This window comes from Dioscorea cayenensis, unplaced genomic scaffold (assembly GCF_009730915.1).
Source record: "Dioscorea cayenensis subsp. rotundata cultivar TDr96_F1 unplaced genomic scaffold, TDr96_F1_v2_PseudoChromosome.rev07_lg8_w22 25.fasta BLBR01001485.1, whole genome shotgun sequence".
NCBI classification, from domain to species: Eukaryota; Viridiplantae; Streptophyta; class Magnoliopsida; order Dioscoreales; family Dioscoreaceae; genus Dioscorea; species Dioscorea cayenensis.
Window position 1 is genome coordinate 9,445 of NW_024087876.1, and position 19,325 is coordinate 28,769.

Consider the following 19,325-nt stretch of genomic DNA (forward strand, 5'->3'; position numbering starts at 1 on the left):
ATCCGTACTGCAATGTACATACTATTCAGCTTCACATATGCTCTGAGTCCTATGTCTGCCGTCACCGCTATGATGAGATCCATCAGATGTATGAGTTCATCATGCATTTTTTGCCCTAAGTTTAAGTCGATCTTGGGCCCAGCCTACTTCATGCTCCATCATCATATTCTTTTTGGATGAGGCATCCGCCTTTTATTCATGTTGAGGAGATCTACTTTGAGCTTCTTTTCCTCAAGGGGCGATTTTGTGCCGCCTCTCACCCCTTCTCCGCGCCTCGGTATCTTCCTCTACTGCTCTCGTGCTCCTCCAACTGCTCCTTCTCGGCCTCCTCCGTGTCTGAAAATGGATAGTGACTTGTCACCATCGTGAGTAAAACTCAGGGCAACCACAAACGTGATTGTCTGAAGAAGCAGCTGCGGACTACCACGCATCGCTCTCTAAGGTGCCTCTTCATTGGCTTCACTGTCCCGCCTTTAGATCGCAGCTATTAGCGATCTTTTGGCTATTTTAATAGTCTCATCTGGCAGATTCCTCCTCTTTCACAGGCCACTCATCTTCACCATTCCTATCCAATATTGCTTACCACTCGTGTTTGCACTACTGATGGCACATGATAAGTGTTTATGTGATAGGAATGTAAAGTGTTCTTTCCTTATGATGAGCATTATTTTTATCAGGTTTTAGCATTAATATGTGTGCATTTATGTTACTTTCATGCATATAGGGTTGTGAAGCCGAATGTTAGAGAAAGAAGCCAATGTAGATCGTGAATGCACCATTTGGAGGAAATCTTGAGAAAGATCAAATGCGAAGACATAAGTCGGGCTCAAGATACAAGAATGTGTGCCAACCTCCATGTATTCAAGTTAGCACAATGATTTGGAAGGGCACAAAGGCAGTCACATTCGAGTATCACGGCTTGTGCATTAAAAGCAAGATCTTCACCGATGAAGCCGATGTTGAAGAAGCAAAGCGACCTACGACGTAAATGTGTGCCCTGCTTACATTACCCTCGATAAAAACATGGATTCGGGAGTGTTTAGTGCGATATGTAAAGGGTGGCAATCGTAGCAAACACTATAGCACCATTGTAGCAGTACTATTCACAGCCGATCAAGAAAAATGAATTCCAGATAATCCACACGTGCATTTGGAAATTATCCATGCTCTGTGGAAAGTCTCCACGAGCCATGTGGTGAATCCACATGGCGTGTGGATGCCTCGATTCCAAAATTTCTATTTAAGCCCGATTTCACTTTCGATTTCAACATTCTTTTCTCCATCTTTTTCCCAACTTGAGAGGGGGCGTCAGCTAGGGTTTGAAGAGGTATTGGCTAGGGATTGGGTGGCTCTGACATCGCGCTCCATTTGGAAGAAGGTTAGTGGGAGAGCTTGCGTCGGCACCAATCCGGGCGAGGTGTATCCTAGGCCGGACAAAAGGGACCCTTGACTAATAGAGGCTTTCCCCACAAGACCCTCTATCATGACTATCGAGGGGCTTTCTATGGATTACTTGTTTTTACATTCGATTTCATTAATTGTAACTAGCTCCATTGGAGAGCTAAAACCTCTAGTGGGTACTTGGATTTGTGAACCCTAGGATGTATTTGTTTTCATTAAACCTTTCGTTATGCTTTTCATTAATTGATGTTTTAATTGAGTTCTAATCTTGAATGCTTGATTGTGTGAATACTCCCTTAGAGTGACATTAAGGTTGAAGATTTTTATTGGTAACCCTTGTGAGTGAGTGACACACCACGAGAGTTAGACAAAGCTAGATCGGGAGAGGGTCGAGAGGGTGAGTCGAGAGGTATGCGAGCATCCCCTTCCCTCCTATGTGATTTATCCTACCTCCATTTCCTCGAGCTCTTTGCGGTCATAGTAGAGTGAATGGGCTAAGGGATGACCTTTCGCTAGGGCTTAGTTACAAAGGCAACGGAGTAAAGCGTTGAAGTGAGTTTAGCACTTAAGGCTTAATTGTGAATAGGATCTTCCACCGACCAAACAGTTAGGTCTACATTTAGGAAGAGGATTTATCACTTGGAATCCCTATAACTCATTGCAATTCTATGTGAGTGCGAGATTGAGAGATTGTTCAATTTCTCCTCCAGACATGTATAGAGTTAGATATGGTTAACCTTAGATTTGGGACCTGAGTATTGAAGGATCTCCATGACTAGTTAATACATTGGTTAGAAAACATAATAGAGGGTTTTGCACTTAAAACGATTGTCCTAGGTGGAATAATATCCGGGTACCCCATTTTTATCGATTGCCTTATCTCCCCTTTTCATGTGCTCTCTTCTTGTCTCTTTTTACTTTTTGTTACGTTATATCTTTGTCACACAACTATTATTCACTTTACGCTTAGTTAAGAAACAATTTAAGTGTTTTTATTCCCTACTCCCTATGGATATGATACCCACTTTATCTAGGATTTATTACTCGACAAATCTCGCGGAACTTGCGTAGACATACGCAAGAGGTGTTTGTCATCACACTACTCTCGCCTCCCCTCAACTCGCCATCTTTTCTCATGTGCCTTCTATGCTCTTTCTGTCTCTCATGTTGCTCATTTTTTTATGAACCTTATGTCTATTAGCCAACTTACTAATTATAACTATCAAGTTATATTTAACCATACCCCATGTCATGTATAGGATCACTGTCCCACTGTGGAGCTAGTCGTCGCCATAGTAGAGTTTATGTGTTGGATTCTCTTCATCTTCCCTTTTCTACTAGACCCATTCATCATTGTCATGCTACAGTTTTGTCCCATCATATGTGGCATCATTGTCTTGGTAATTTATGTCTATCTCGCCCCGTCATCCCTTCTTCGTATTGGTCGGGTTTAGGCACCTCTCCTCCTCCGATGTAGTCTCGTGTTGGTTATAAGCTTGGTGTCGGGCTTTACAGTCATTCTTATCCTTTAAGTATGTCTCGTATCATTCCTCCCTCTCGAGCTTATTCATTCGATGTTCGGGGTCCAAAATTTCCATTTGTCTCCAAAGGTGGTAATCAGTTATTATGCTTTTTATTGATAACTCACATTCGCTTTACTCGGATTTATAGTATGCATCATCGTAGTCAATTATTGTCCATATCGCCTTTTTACTACTATGGTACACACTCAATCTCACCGCCTATCAAAGCCTCACGAGATCTAACTCGTGGAGAATACGCCTCTTAAGCATTACATACCTGTCTCCGAGGCACCTGCCTTAATTATCATGTCCCTGGGCTCATCCCTCAGGGTCGACCCAAAGTAGTATCCTCATATTTAGAAATGACTGCGTCTTCTTCTGTGGTTTTCGCCTCCTCATTTCTAGCTAATGTTGTTAGCAATCGTTGTTTATCTTATTAACTTGCAAACCATCATCTCAATTCTCATGGTCATAGCCTCATGTGAGTGTCTCCATGGAATACCTTCCACCCATGATCATCTTCATGTCTTTCGTTGTCAGCTGCTTTGTTTTGCTCCTCACCGAGAGCAAACATAGCTCATCGCCCACCATTTTTGTGTTTTCCTGGGTATAGTACATGAGCATGAAGGTTATCGCTGCATATGATCCTCGAACACATTGCATACATAACTTCCATGATGTCACGTCTCGATGAGTCCACACTCTTTATGTTTCACCCTCTTCCACCGTGTCTCACCTTCCTCTTTGGTTACTCTATCCTTCCTTCCCCTACTCCATCTTCCGAGGATGCTTCCCTTGTGTCTTCATCTCCTCCATCACTAGATGCTTCTCCGTAGTTTCACTCACTCTTCCATGGATGCCATTCTCCCTCCTCCCTGCTTAGTCTCCCCGTGGTGTCTTCCCTCACTTTCTCACTCCTCCTCCTCATATACCCATTCATTTCTATTACCATCGCCGAGATCCAAGAGCATCTCCCAATCACCACCCACCGACGCCTCCTACTATTGATCCGGACTCCCGAGGTATTCTCTCACACTTAATCTCTCACGACTCGCCTCCACCTTTTACATACTCATATGTTAGTGCCTCACTAGCACCAAGTTTCTGCATGTCTCACGCCTGTGTAGCTATATAGGAAAGTAGTTACCACAGTTATCTCCTGCTGACCCAAGGCTCAATCGAACCTTAATTCACGGGTCAATCGGGTCCACTAATGTTTAATACAATATTTAATAATTTATTATTATTTTCTCATTACCATTAAAATCGTGATATTTATTAATATTAATTTATAATTTATAATCAATAAATAGAATTACAATATATATATATATATATATACCAACAAAAAATAACATTTAAAAATAAAATATATTATGTAAATAAAACAATAAATGAGTGTAATTTTTATTATAAAAATATAAAAATTAAAGTATTCTAATTAAATAAAAAAATATAAGAAAAATTTAAAACAAAAATAAAAACTCAATTGAGATATAAGAATTAGTGAATTAAATTTCTTATTTATTTTTAACAAAATCAACCAATAAAGCAAATAAATAAATAAATAAATAACAATCGATAGAAGTTTGATAATTATATATTAATATATTAAATTTGTAAATATTTAAAAAAATATAAAAAAATAAATGACTCAAAATTAAAAAACTCTACATCGTATATAAAAGTCTATTTATCAATTTAAATATCAAATTTGAGTAAGTTTTTATAATATAATTATGGATTTAATATTATATTTGCTTATTATTAATTATTATAATATTTTTTTATATTTAATTATCGACTTCGGTTCGATCTGTTTGGCCAACCCATCGACCTGACCCTCAGGCTTTCAGCGGGTCATCAGCCGGGTTTGACAACCTTGGTTTTAGGCCATGGTTTTGTATGGTTGTTTTCTTTCAATCATGTCAAATATGTTTGATTCTTGTTGATATTATTGCTGTCGTTCACATTTGAGCTTGGAAATAAGCTTCTCGAAATTGGACACGTGCGCGTTTAGCATAGGTCTTCATTTCATTAATGTAAGACCATCCTCATCACTATTACTTAATTGCAATCATCTTTCTAATTGACTCTCATGGTTAAGTTATTTGGCAAAGTTTTTTTACTGAAAAATTCAATGATTACATTTAAAAAAAATACATCAAGCAAAATTGTAATATTAGTTTGATCAATTAAAAAAATAAGAATCAAGCATGCATAATTAAATTAATATTTATAAATATTAGTTGACATAAACAAGCCAATAGATATGTTATCGTTTCCAATTACATGTTTTTATAGAATCATATAACATTAAAATCACACAATACCAAGAAAAAAAACACTCCTTAATTTAACTCATCAACATCTTCAGAAATGATAGTCAATTCTCCATCATCAGTGTTCAAGTTTGACACATGTGATGGTATTTGAGTCGATTCTGAAAAGAATGGCTTGTGTGGCATCTGCAAGCTACTAACGTCACCTTCTAACATCTCTATCACTTTGCGCATGGAAGGCCGATCTGATGGCCTTATCTGTATGCACCACAAGCCTATCATGCATAATTTCTTCTCTCTTTCATCAATTACAATGACGGTATCCATTTCTACCACATCATGCTCAATTTTATCTTCAATAAGTTTATCATAAATCCATGAAGGATAGTAAACTTGGCTTGTATTCTCTGCTCTTAGATCTGAATTCCTTCTCCCACCGGCCATTTCTAAGAGTAGCATACCAAAACTATAAACATCACACTTGTGAGAGATAACACCAAAACTTCTCGATATTAACTCTGGAGCAATATATCCTATAGTTCCTCTTGCAACACTGAGTGATACCAAGCTATAGTTCTTTGGATAGTGTTTTGCGAGGCCAAAATCAGAAACTTTTGGATTAAAGTTATGGTCTAAAAGAATGTTATGGGGTTTGATGTCGAAATGTAAAATTTGCATATCGCAACCTTTGTGTAGATAATCAAGTCCCCGAGCAATTCCCAATGCGATATCAATTAATTTGTCTAGGGAGAATTTGTGGTTGGGACCACTGTTGGATGAGAAGATAAACTTATCAAGGGAACCATTAGGCATGTACTCATACACCAAAGCTCTCTGCATGCCATCTGAGCAAAAACCAATCAGTTTTACGACATTTATATGGTGAATCCTACCAATGGTCGAAACTTCATTGATGAAATCTTCACCGGCATTGTACTTAGAATTTGTCAAGATCTTGATAGCAACAAGTCTGTCCCAAAGAAGTCGGCCTTTAAAGACAGAACCAAATCCTCCTTGGCCTAGTTTCTCCTTAAAGTTGTTGGTCATAGTAATGATGTCGGTGTAGGAATACCGAGTTGGTACAAGAGTTTGTTGGTTCCTCAAAAATTTCTCCACAATATCGACGGATATCATCATTTGGTGCAATTTGTAAGAAATGAAAGCATATATAGTTAGTGGTGCAAATACACATCTTCCCAACACTGCAAACACTGTTGAATAAGCAAAACTAAAAATAAGTTATAAACTGATATTTTTATATCTCTTCGGCAAAAAAAAAATTATAATGAGAAATTAAGCTTAATAAATTGTTAGAAACAACTAAAATGAGATTAGAGAAATTTGATTTATACCTAACAGTGCTTTGGCAATTTGCAAGAATATCACCACCATAAATATAATTGACATCACAAGATAGTAATGCTTTCGATTGTGGTTGTAGAATTCTATACAGTAGAGAAATTTTAACTCTATTCCAAATACAATTACTTGAATCCTTTGTGCAGTTGAAAGGTAATGATCATTGATATCCCTGATAATTGTACCTGCCACAAAGAATTGTTAGTATTAACCCACTAATATGCTATGCGAGTATAATATACATTCACATACTCTTTTGGCCGGAGAGGTTTTTACTTGCCACTCTTGGCAAATAGTAAAATTATTTGCCACTCCTCTCAACAATTTTGATGGTGTAACTAGTGTTAAAATCACCCTTTTTTTTAAACCCCTTTCCTATGTATTGTTTTATTAGTATACATCATTATATATATTATATAATTATAAATATTATAAGCAAAAAATAGTTTTTTTAAATGAATATATAAATGATTTTAATGAAGCAATTATGATTTTTTTTTTATTAAAAACAGATAAAACATAATGTCATATTCCATATCTAATATATACAATGATATAATACATTACAAAGGAGATTACTATAAAAATAAAAATAATTCATTTTAATCTAAATTTAAACATAAAAAAAAAAATTTGTTTCAGCGTCAAGTAATATTGAACCAGAAGGGAGGTGATAAGTAATTTAGCTATTTTTTAGGGGTTTTAAGATAAAAAAAAAAAACACCTGTTGGAAATAAATACTCACCTTAAGGACTCTCTTAAGCAATATGAGATATTGCCCTTTTGGGTTAAGTCTGAAAAGCTGTAATAATGATAATAAAAATAATAATGAGGTTGATAATAATAATAAGAAGAAGAGAGGGTGAACCCCTGGCCTAGAAAGTTGAATATGTCGACTGGTTGTTTGTCTGACGAGGACCAATTAATATAATTATTAGAGGGTAACATGGCAAGAAATCTGCAGGAAGGCATAAGGTTGCGAACTTCATATGATAATTCATCATAATGATCACCACCGATGAGATAGATGAAGGAGTTGTTGTGGCTCAAGCAAGGCACAGGCTTGTAGTAGCTGTAGAAGTGGCCAGAGTAGTAGTGATTGTAGTAGTGCCCCATGGACTTGTCCTTCACTTCTTTTGAGCAACTCACCAAAGTAACCCATCGCTCTGTCCAGTACAATCTGCTAATACTACTATAGTTAGAGAGCTTGAGAAGAGAGGCCGGAAGAGGAAGATGGCTGCAGCTGCCATTATCAATGTTGTTGTACTTCTCCATCCCAACATACATCACTTGTATGAGGAAATCGCTATCGTCGTCATAGTATGTGATATTGGTGACGTAGTAGTTTAGGGACAGTGAAGAGAGGATGGTGTGGTTGAGATGATTGCAGGTGAGCTCGTAGTTTGAATCTCCACAGTTGGGTGGATCATCTTTGAGACGGAATGGATATCTAATGTTTGTAAGGTACCCACATGATGATGGAGCACAATAATCTCCTGATGCGGAGACAAAAGTAGTACTACTAGGGAAGAAAAAGAAGAAGAACAAGAAGAACAAGAAGAAAATGGTAAAGAGTAGAGCTGAAGGAACTACTGCAAGAGAAGGAACATTAAAGATCACCATGTTAATTTGAATATGTATAATTGTCCTATAATATATCATGTTGCATATATATATATATATATATATAGATAGAGGTGTGCGTCTGATTCACTAATTTTAAAAAATCTGAAGTTTTTAGAAAAAGAAAAATCCATAAATTCACATTACTGGTCTTCATTTTAATAATGCAAGCCAACAATCCTTTCAAGTTGCATCATTTCAATTTCAATATTTATTTCACATTAATTAAATTAATTTCTCTTGACTTTCAAGTCAATTATCTAATTTTTTTTAATGTGAAAAAGCTAAACCTTAACAATTAAATTAAATAAGGGAAATGAAGTACTTTTTTATTATAAAGATGCTCAATTAAATAAAATTAATAATTGATGAACATTTGTTTTTTTTTTTTCTTACAAAGACTCAATTTCCTTTGATATTGTAATTTCTCATTAAGAAATAAGTTAGAGCAAATATAATAAAAATTTATAGGAACTATTAATCTAGTTTGAACAAAATATCAATGAATTAATAAGATTAGATTTTTTTTTATATTGTTTACTCAGATATGAAATTTATTTGTAATTGAATTACTGCTCTAATAAATAAAGGTTAAAAAAAATTAAAAAAAAAACAAATAAAGAAAGAAAATATAGATGCACATTACAACAATTTAAAAATATCAAAACCAATTGATGAAACTTCAAAAAAGTAACATTGAATGCCGAGCAAATTATATGATTTCTAAAATACTTTATTTATAAATTTTGGGGAAAATAAATAAAGTTTTGTTTAGCTCACTCCAACTCTCATGCATGCTTTATCTATTATAAATTCATTTATAATTACATGCGTACTAAAAAAAATCATACTTATCATTAATTGGGTCTGTAATGAATACTTCATTTTATGGGACAGTCAAATTGTTTAAATCGAAAAAAAAAAGATATAATCAAATATTCATATTCCTTAAAGATATATAAGATTTGTAGCTATAGTTAATGTATATACACATAAAATGCCCACTTTTCATAATATTTAGATAAAAATCATTTTTTTATATAATGGATAAATCACCCATCTTAATCAATATTATGAGAAGAAATTGGCCTCTCAATTTCTTATCTAGTAAAATAAAGAGTTACCATCCTTCTAATGTAAAGGTAGTCATGTATATTTGTTTATATATTTTGCAATTTGTTTGTGAAAGTTTTTGACAATAAATATATTTAAATATTGATTTTTACAAAAAAATGAGATAAATACTTAGTTTATATTGTGATAGTTTATAATTTATAATAATGTCCTCATGAGACAAGAGGAGAAGAACAAGAGCAGAGGTGCAACAAACATGAGGAAGAAGGATCATCGTGTTTGAATATATGGTTGTTAATTATATATATTTATGATCATTTATACTTACATTATCATAATGCAGTTAATTACCTATATACATATCTATATATTATCTATATCGGGCTCATATACTGATATACATATAGGTTTGGGTCTCATTCACCAATTTTAAAAAAAATTCTAATATGGAAAGAAAATCCATAAATTAATAAAATGATATTACTACTAGTCTTCGGATTAATAATGCAAGATCATCTCTGTCACCATTCCTTTCAAATCACATTATTCTATTTATTTCAAATTAAATCCCTGACTTCCAAATCAATACTGTAATTTATTTTAAAAAAAATCTAAATTTCTTATAGAAAGAAAAATCCATAAATCGGCAGTCGATATCTCTAGCTTCATATTACATAACGCAAGACCATCTCCGGCCATGCTTTGCTTCAAAATTATATCATTTAATGTCAAGATTTATTTCTAATTAAATGTCTCTTGACTTCCAAGTCAATGTAACGTAATATAATCTGAATTTCTTATAGAAAGAGAAAATCTATTAATTACTAAGTTGCAAGTCATTAGTACCTTCGATTAATAATGCAGAGACCATCTCTCATGCTTTTCAAATTGCATCATTCAACGTCTCAGTATTTATTTTCAAATTATATCTCCCTTACTTCAGCAATAATGTAATCTCTTAATATATACATATATATATATATAGGTATATATATATATATATATATAAATGAATGATTACGTCACTTGCTCCTTATTAAGTATTGGGTCACTTGTATACAGCGTCTATCTCAAGAAAGATATGAGATCCGAACTCAAAACCCGTACACTATGTGATTATTGAGTTTATTCTCCTATGCTTTCTTCAATCTCAGCATAAATGCAAGGATAAATTGATTGTATCTCCTCCATTTCTGTTCTAATTGTCATGTTTTCGCATCTCTATTCCTTTTTACATTGCATATATTGGGAAACTTTCATGTGCAACATTAAATAATTCTCGTTCTAAATTTTACTTTTAATTTAACGCATCGTTCAATTTTCAATAAAACAAAATCAACCAAGATAATTATATTCTCCACTAGCGCTTTAAATAGCGGTAATTTTGGGAAAAGAATAGATATATAAAATATGTGTAATCAACTAATTTTAACCAAATTTAATCTATTGTCGTCGTATTATTATCTATTATTATGTATCTATTACTAGAACTAAAGTTTAATAACATTTAGCCATTCTTATAAAGCGTGTGCTTAATTCAATAAAAATTAATAATTGATGAAATAGGACGTAGCATTTATCATAATATTATCGCCATTAAAGATAATAAGTTAGAAATAATAAAGATTAGATTTTTATTTTTTTCAGGGATGAAATTTATTTCTAGGTGTATTGCTACTTCAATAAGTAACTATTGTTTGGTAAAAGAAACAATATAAATAAATAGAGATGCACGTTGTAACAAGCATAATAATGTAAAAAAACAATTGATGAACGGTGAGCAAATTATATGGTTTATATAAATCGTTTATTTGTAAATTTTGAAAGAAAAAAAAGGTAAACTTTCAAGTAGCTCACTTGCTCTAACTCATACGTATGCCTTATCTATTATAAATTCATCGATACTTAATTTTTTATATATTATTAAAATTTTACATCACAATTCTTTTTTTTATATTTTATTATAATTTTTTTATAAAAACAACAAATATCAAATAAAAAATTATTTTAATGTAAAAAAATTCATCACAAATAAAAAATATATAATATATGACAACCGCAGATACAGTTTGAAGTGATGTATACATAGGGAATAAATTGGAAGTGAAACAAATTTGTTTTTAGTTTTTTAATTAAGTTATGATATAGCATTATTTATTTTCTTTATTAATGTTATCATACTAGATTTTATATTTTTGGTAAAACATGTGAAAATTCGAAATTAATGACATTTCAAATAAAATTTTTAACTTGGAATTTTAACCGAGGTTCAATCAATTGGTTTGAAAAAAAAATACAATTATAAAAAGAAAAGAATAAGAATGCTTGTGGTCTATTTTTACTAAATTATATATATAATAATCTGATTTATACGGTTGTATCACATGTACATTATGTGCTTAAGCTATATATGTTGGGAGAATTTTATCCAAAAAAAAAAATGGTTTGATGATAAATGTGTTTAGATATTGATGTTTATAACAATAAGATAAATGTCCAGTTTATTTTGTGATTAAGATGCTTATAAATAATTTTATAGAATTTAACTTTCAATATAAAAGTGTGTATATATATATATATATATCATACTCATATGTATATTACTAGTGAAACAATATTTTTTTTAACTATATTTTACATGAGTTTATATCAAAGTCTTTTTGCGCGTATTATTATTTATTAATCTTCATTTCAACAATTAATACAAAGCCATCTCTGTCACCATAACTTTTGCATTAATTCTCTGAAGACTTCTAAGTTAAGTAGCTAGGTCAAGTTGCCTAGTCTCTCCATTCATCAAATTATATTGTTTCTTGTTTTACTTCTTATATTAAAGAAATAAGTTAAAATAAATTCATAAAATTTAGATATTAATTATAAATTCTATAAATAAATAAAATGAATTTGTAGGTATATGACTAATTCAATAAATAATAATAGTTTGAAAAAAAAAACTTATAAAGATACATATTGTAACAAATTTATAAAAGAAGACAATATATATATATATATATATATATATATATTAACTATATTTTATATGACTTTATGATAAAGTAATTTTCTGCTTTCCTTTTTAAAAAACTTGTTTTCCAAATGTACAAAATAAATAAGGTTTTCTATAATAAAAATATATATTTTAGAAAATAAAAATATAAAAATGATCTCCAACAAAAGAGGCCCTATATTTTTTATATATAAAAAAAAATATAAAGAGATGTTGATATTATTGCAACATGTTGGCAACTTCTCTGACTCATGGTTGCATCAACTAATAATGGCTTGGTCTGTCTGTTATCCTCACACAGTTATTGAAGCAACATGGACTCTTACAATAAGACAAAGCAGAGGATTGTCTTCAGAAGGAGACTCGGAGACTCTAACACACTTCCAGTTGCCTCCGACAAAGAACTACAACAAAAGAAATCCAGACATCAAAAAGGGAAATTTTGAGAAAGTGATAAATGTCTAAATTCCTTGCAATTGAAAAAACATAATGCACTCGGATTATGATAAATTAATGGGAAATCAGGGAAGCTTAGTATTTGCGATTTTATAGCACACCAGTAATTAATGTACTTTTACTCTTTCTCTGCACTCTTTTTTTATTTGGCAACACCTCATTGCGCGATCAACGAAAAGAGGCCTAGTTTTATTCCAAGCATAAAGTCAAACATTGGCTGTACCAAATAACAAGGAATACGGCCTAATTTTATTTCTAATAACAGAGTAGTGTAAAAAATAAAATAAAAAAATAAAAAAATAACAATAATAATAAAAAAAGACCACAATTCAAAAAAGACGAAGAAAGACAGCATATTGAATATGTTCACAAACTTGCTGATGAAATACTGAGATCGCGAAAAGGACAAAGCAACTGAAGTGCAACGATGGAATACACGACAAGAACAATAACTTTTATAGCAACTATAAGCCATTTGTGATTATTTGCAATAATTTTTGAAACATTTTTTAAAAATCTGTTTTAAAGCCTAATTTTTAACCTCAACAATAACTTTTATAATATTTCAATCTATAAGTATCCAGAACAACAATCAAATAGAAAATATAATAGTCCAAATATGTAATACAACAAACCAATACAAAATATAATAATTCAAATATCTAATAGGACAATCAAATAATAGTTTAAACATCTAATATAACAATAAAAAGCTATAAATGTATCTAATGAGCATTACATTTATTTTGTTGTAATTTCATCGACACCCTTAACTTGTTATTGGGTTAAAAGCTAAGACTATTCAACATTTTCTGAAGTGTAAAAGGCATAGGAAGAAGACTTCCCAGTCCTGGCAGCAGCATGTGAAGTAGGAGGAGCTATCTCTAAATTTAATGAATACCTCGAGATTCTAAGAGGAAAAAGATGTAGTGGTTTTGCTACTTCTGCTCTTCGTATGCTTTCTCTAAAAATTCCTGCTTACTCATAATCTTCATTGTCTGCTTTGTCAATGTTGAGCATGTGTCCCCACATTCTTGTTCATTCCACACTTGTAATGCATGAATTATCCCTGCAATTCGCCATGCATTCATCACTCTTCTCGCAGTCAATTCTGTCATAATAGCAAAAAAACATGTTTAGTTTCAAATATATATATATATATATACCTTACCCTTGCTGCCTTCATATCATATTTCCCACAACTGCAACCTGAGATTAGCACTGCAAGTATCTTTGCATTCTGTTACAAAACATGCTTCTGCTGTTAGAGCTCGCAATGGAGAACTCGATTCTTTTGTAGTGGCCTCTATTTCCACTTGCTTGAAGAAACAAAGGCAGTAAGTCAAGTCAGTGAGCTCCACCAGTTTGATCAAGGTGTAGACGATGTTCTTTTAATAAAAAAAAACAGCTTATATGATATTCAGCCATCCAGGTAATGACAAGCAACAACAAACAGCAATGACTTGCATGTGACAATTAAAACACAGACGTAGATCTACAAGTGTCAATATAAGCATAGATCTTTAGCTTTTATGATTTCATAGACACAACTCTTGCCTGTTACAATATGCTGTGTTTAAAACTCAGAAAGGTCAAAAAGACAATCACCATGTGTTTCTCATTCAAAGCAGACAATTTCTAGTAACCCCATGGAGCTATCTCCCAGCTCAAAGTACCAGTCCAAGGGACAAATTCAAAAACAATTAGATAATTAGATGAATGGTAAACTTTGTACAAATAAATAAACAAGAAATTTCAGAAAACACTATTGTTCCAAGGAGATGAAGTTTACTAAAACAATTTACAACCCTTGAACTACCTTTTAATGTTAATAACATTAACCACAAGTAGAAGTAGAGCCATTCCAAGCTAGGATGCAAAAAGAATAAGGATGACTACAAACAGTATAAATTAAGAAGAAACATGCTCAACCAAAATGAGAAAAGGAAATTAACCTTTCAAACAAAGCAGCCAAGGGATGGATACAATAGTGTAGATCAAGTAAAGAAATGCTTTGCAAAAATCATAAGTAAGAAATATTTATATTAGCACTTCACCGGCACTATAAGTTTGCCGGATATGAATTATGTCCATCTCTTACCACAATTACGCTTGGTAGGAACAACAAACCAACCCTTTTCATTAGGTGTTTGTTTTGGTTGTTTTGGCTCATTCACGGCAACTTCCTTTGGTTCTGGTTCATCAACAATCATTTCTGATCCATCTTCATCCACCTCTTCATCTAAATTCTCACCCTCATTTTCATTAACCACCTACAATTAATTACTAATCAACATCAAAGCACTAAACAAGTTTCTTGAAAATTTGTTTAAAGGTTTTGAAAAGAAAATGTAACTTGTGCTTCTAACAAAAGTGAGGAACAAGCATATTTGAATGTTAAGGTAATGTAAAGATTTCATGCATATACTCTCAGCCATTAATCCTAGTTATTCTAGTTAAAGTTCTATTTGCCAATATTCATCAACCAGTGCTTGCCATTTGATATAGAATGCTAAAGAAAATACTGAATCGGACTAAATTTTTGAAAGAATATTTTGGAAGGTAGTTAAAATGAATCTTGGCCTAACCAAAATACAATGCTAAGCTCTCAGAAACTTGAAATATCTCATGTATACACCCAACTAAAAAAAATTGCTGAAATTAATTGGGAAGATAACTTTTGGATACCTGTCTACTTTGAGAGGCAGCATTTCTCGTGGAAGCAGAGTTCTTTAATTGATAAATTGATTCAAAATTTCCCTGCAGACAGTCTTCATGCATAATCATCAATTACTCAGCAATCTGTTTAGTAGATTTTAACAAACATAAGATCCAAAATTGGAATATAAAAAAAGTAACTGTTTTTGTCCAACATTGGAAAACCTTGGCATGAGTTTCTAGTTGCATCAACCAATAAAAATAAGTGGGAGATGAAATTTGAGTGAACCTCTTCTACGCTGCCATCCTCGATTTCAACATTGAAGGAAAGCACCATGTTCTCATCTAGTATGTTTTCCAAATCATCTATATAAAGCGGAGCTGCAACAACAAAGGGAATGTTATAAGCCTGATAATCATACCACCATTAAATCAAATTTTCTACATTATAGGTGTCACAAGCAAAAGAATCAAGATCACAAATCCTGAATAAAATCAGTAAACCATTTTAGGTTCCTTTCTCTCTGTTGAAATTCTTTTAATTGAAAACTCAATAATGAGCATTAATATTCAATAATTATATAAGACTTCCCTTCTCATATTTAGAATACAACCTGACAACAATGTAACATACCCTAACACATACACATGTATTTACAATTTTTAATGTTTTTATTGATGTTTAATGGAGGATTTTCTACATTATAATTTTAAAAATGATTAAAAATAAACCATTACTTATATAAGTATGCTCCATAACAAAATTTTTGACATACTGCTAGGCTGACCAAGTTAATTTTATATATATTTCTTTGTTAAACCCTAAAATTCTGAAAAACAAAACAAAAAAGAAATCCTCAAAAATTTCAAAAAATCAGGCATTTCTAAAAAACTAAATAAGTACATATAAAATTATTTGAATGAATTTTTGTTCAATTTTATTAAAAGTTACTATAGAAAATTGCATGACATAAGTTATATGAATCATATTCAAATATATATATATATATAGTAGATGGGAGTAGAAAAAACTAAAGATAGTGCGATTCATTTAAAGGTATAAAAAATACATGTATGTTTGGTAACATTGTTTTAGAAATTTCCAAGTAAATCTTTCAAACATACAAACATATGTGCAGTCTAGATGAGGGAATATTTAAACAAGAGTTGACTTGGTTCAACAGCCTCTGGGTCACCAAAGATCTGTCTATCCATTTAAGCAAACAAACAACAATATGTTGATAAAATCATCTTTTTCTTTAATAATAGGCGACAAGGCCCTTTTTATGAATATAAAGCAGATCTTAAAGCGATCTGAAAGCACGGATGTACAGTATCGATATGAGAATAATATAGAATCCCGGATAAAGCGATGTATTGACGAAGGAAGCAGATCTTGTTGGGGGAGAGATTTGAACCCATGACCTCCCCTTACACTTTGATGTCATACCATTGGGCTATCCAATGGTTGACATAAAATCATCTTTTAAAAAGACAATAACATGCAGTTCATATTATTTTTAACGTAAATTGCTTTGAACCAAGTCAACTCTTGTTTAAATATTCCCTCATCTAGACCGCACATATGTGAGGAACAACAGTTTTAAAAATGCTTTCCTCTTGCAATATTTATGTTGAGTAGAACTTAGATGGGTTAAGACTAGAAAATAGAAACTAGTTTTTACATACAAAAGTGGGTGATAAGCCAATATTTAGAACTTAGATGAGTTGATACTTGAGAGCACCATAAAAACTAAGACTAATTTTGACATTCACAAGCAAGTGATATGCAAATGAACTAAAAAATGATTAGTTCCATATTTAATTACCAAAATTTTATTTCCATTTTATAAAGCAACAGGATCTATGTTGCGACAAGATAGAACATACATTTTTCAGTCAAAGTTTCATGGCAGCGAATGTCCCTTACTCTCAAATACTAACTCAGCCATTTAACCAAGTTTAGGTTACCTTGTGCTCAGTCTAAGTCTGTCATCTGATTTTGTTCAGCATTAACCCCAAACACTAATTCATTAAATTGCATAAATTATAATGCATTTCCAAGTTTTACATAAGGATCATGATTAGCCTAAAGGCAAAATACTCTAATTAAATCATGTTGAAGAACATTGAAATTAAGCTTTTCACATTACAAGTATCAAGTAGAAGCAATGAAATCATCAAAATAACTAAGCTCAATTAAGTGAGAGGAAGAAACCAAATTTCACACCCAAAGAAGCCTGACTATGTAGACCTATACATAGAACAAATTTGCAACTGAAGCCTGGCTCAATATAGAACCATAAGTATACAGAACAAAGAACAACTACACTTTCAACTATATATATAAAAATCAAGAACCTCAAAATCCCAGAGTCTTTATATCATATAAATAAAAAAATAAATGAAAAGTCATCTTCTCGTCGCTATATAAAACACATACCTCCCGCCCACGTGAACTCCGGATCTCCTCTTTGGCCTAAATCATGATAGAACATAAAGATTAAAAAATACCAATCAAGTCGAGCACCAAAGAAAAACTCATATAAATCAAAGTAAAAAAGCAAACAAAGATTCACCTTAACATTGTAAGGAAAGAGAAAGAGCATGGCGAGCAAAGGCTTGGGAAGCATGTCTAGAAGCTCATCATACAGGTCATAGACATCATTGAACTCCACCTCGTCCTCCGGCACGCCGAAGCCCCAAACAAACTTGCACCAAATTAATTCAACGAAAATCCACTTACATAGATAACAAATTACTCAAAAGAAAGGGAATTTCTAGAGCTATGAGCTTAGGGTTATCGTGAAAACCCCAAGCGCAAGAGATATCCATCAGAGAAGGGAAAGAAGATGAACGGAGAAAGGAGAAGATAAGCACCTGGTTCATAACATCGAATGGCGCCGGAGAGGGCGATCGGGAGGGGTAGGCATGTAGACGGGGTCAATGGAGCAGAAGCTCGAATGGCGCCGGAGACGGAGGACGCCGGAGGATAAAGCCGTGGTTGGCGACGGAGAGGTAGCAGAGAAGAGTTATGGAAGCGAAGAGAGGGAAGGGGGATCGATTCCATATCTAGGGTTTTCCGGCATCGAAGCTTGGATTAAACTCTCTATCGATTTATATATATATATATATATATAAAGAATGAAGAGGGAAAGCGGGAAAGAGTGTGGCATGGTAGAGAACTGGTCTCTTTCTTTTCTAGTGTTTGTTGGACTTTTTTAAAATTAATTAATTATTTATTTATTTATTTATATTTTACCGTTGGTGGGGACGCATCATTTGAGTCTTGGCGTGAATCAAAGCTGCGTGTGGTGTTCAGCGCCGAGGTGTCGGCGTGGGCTGCGGAGTTCGATCTCCGATACGCGTAAGGTGAGGCGTGGTTCGGTGGTGGCTGATCTCCGCGTGTTCGTCACGGGTTCGTGACATTGTCGCCTACATCATTTAGTGCTAGGATTTGAAATTTGGGTGCTAAATTTGGATTCTAATAAAGTCTTATGAGTATTGAGTGGTTTTTCGATATTAATTAATGATTTTTTGTGATTTTATAATTGTAGTTTTGATATTAGTTGGATTTTTTTGGTTGATTTTTTCTTTGGGTGTGATGATTGTTATGTGAAATGTTTAATTTCGGATTGGCTTTGGTTTGTTTATTTAATTAAATATATGTGATTTTTATATTTAATATTATGATCAAATTTCAGTAACATAAGAAACATTCAATTTTATAAATAACCTTTTATTTGTTGAGGTGTTTTATTTATGAATGCTCCCTGTCAGTTTGGATAGTTAAAATTTTACCATAACTTTTCAATAAATAGTTAAATACAAGGATCAAAATTTTGTGACATATTTTGCAACGTCAATAGATCAATACCAATAATGTATCGCAATCTATGTCGCAAACCAATTACATGCTAAATCCCAAAATTTTGCGATGTT

General features: G+C 32.6%; 1 protein-coding gene and 1 long non-coding RNA gene across 6 annotated transcripts; both read right to left on the reverse strand.

The window, feature by feature from the left end:
* Positions 1–5,167: 5,167 nt before the first annotated feature.
* On the reverse strand, positions 5,168–7,430 carry LOC120256529 (rust resistance kinase Lr10-like). Of its 2 annotated transcripts, XM_039264205.1 has the most exons (3): positions 7,311–7,430; positions 6,559–6,750; positions 5,168–6,417 (listed from the first exon to the last, which is right to left on the reverse strand). In XM_039264205.1, exons 2-3 carry the CDS (start codon positions 6,611–6,613, stop codon positions 5,276–5,278), a joined length of 1,197 nt encoding a protein of 398 aa, XP_039120139.1. In that variant the 5' UTR covers positions 6,614–6,750; positions 7,311–7,430; the 3' UTR covers positions 5,168–5,275. The 2 variants fall into 2 exon arrangements, with proteins under 2 accessions (XP_039120139.1, XP_039120138.1); XM_039264204.1 differs by lacking the exon at positions 7,311–7,430 and having other exon boundaries at positions 6,559–6,887.
* A 5,104-nt stretch (positions 7,431–12,534) lies between these two features.
* LOC120256530 lies at positions 12,535–18,497 on the reverse strand. Of its 4 annotated transcripts, none has more exons than XR_005535338.1 (7): positions 18,264–18,497; positions 17,963–18,094; positions 17,827–17,862; positions 15,673–15,764; positions 15,414–15,527; positions 13,627–14,998; positions 12,535–12,673 (listed from the first exon to the last, which is right to left on the reverse strand). It is a non-coding gene; the product is annotated as an uncharacterized LOC120256530 (long non-coding RNA). The 4 variants fall into 4 exon arrangements; XR_005535341.1 differs by lacking the exon at positions 12,535–12,673 and having other exon boundaries at positions 13,400–14,044; positions 14,827–14,998; XR_005535339.1 differs by lacking the exon at positions 12,535–12,673 and having other exon boundaries at positions 13,400–13,794; positions 13,897–14,998.
* Between the last annotated feature and the right edge of the window lie 828 nt (positions 18,498–19,325).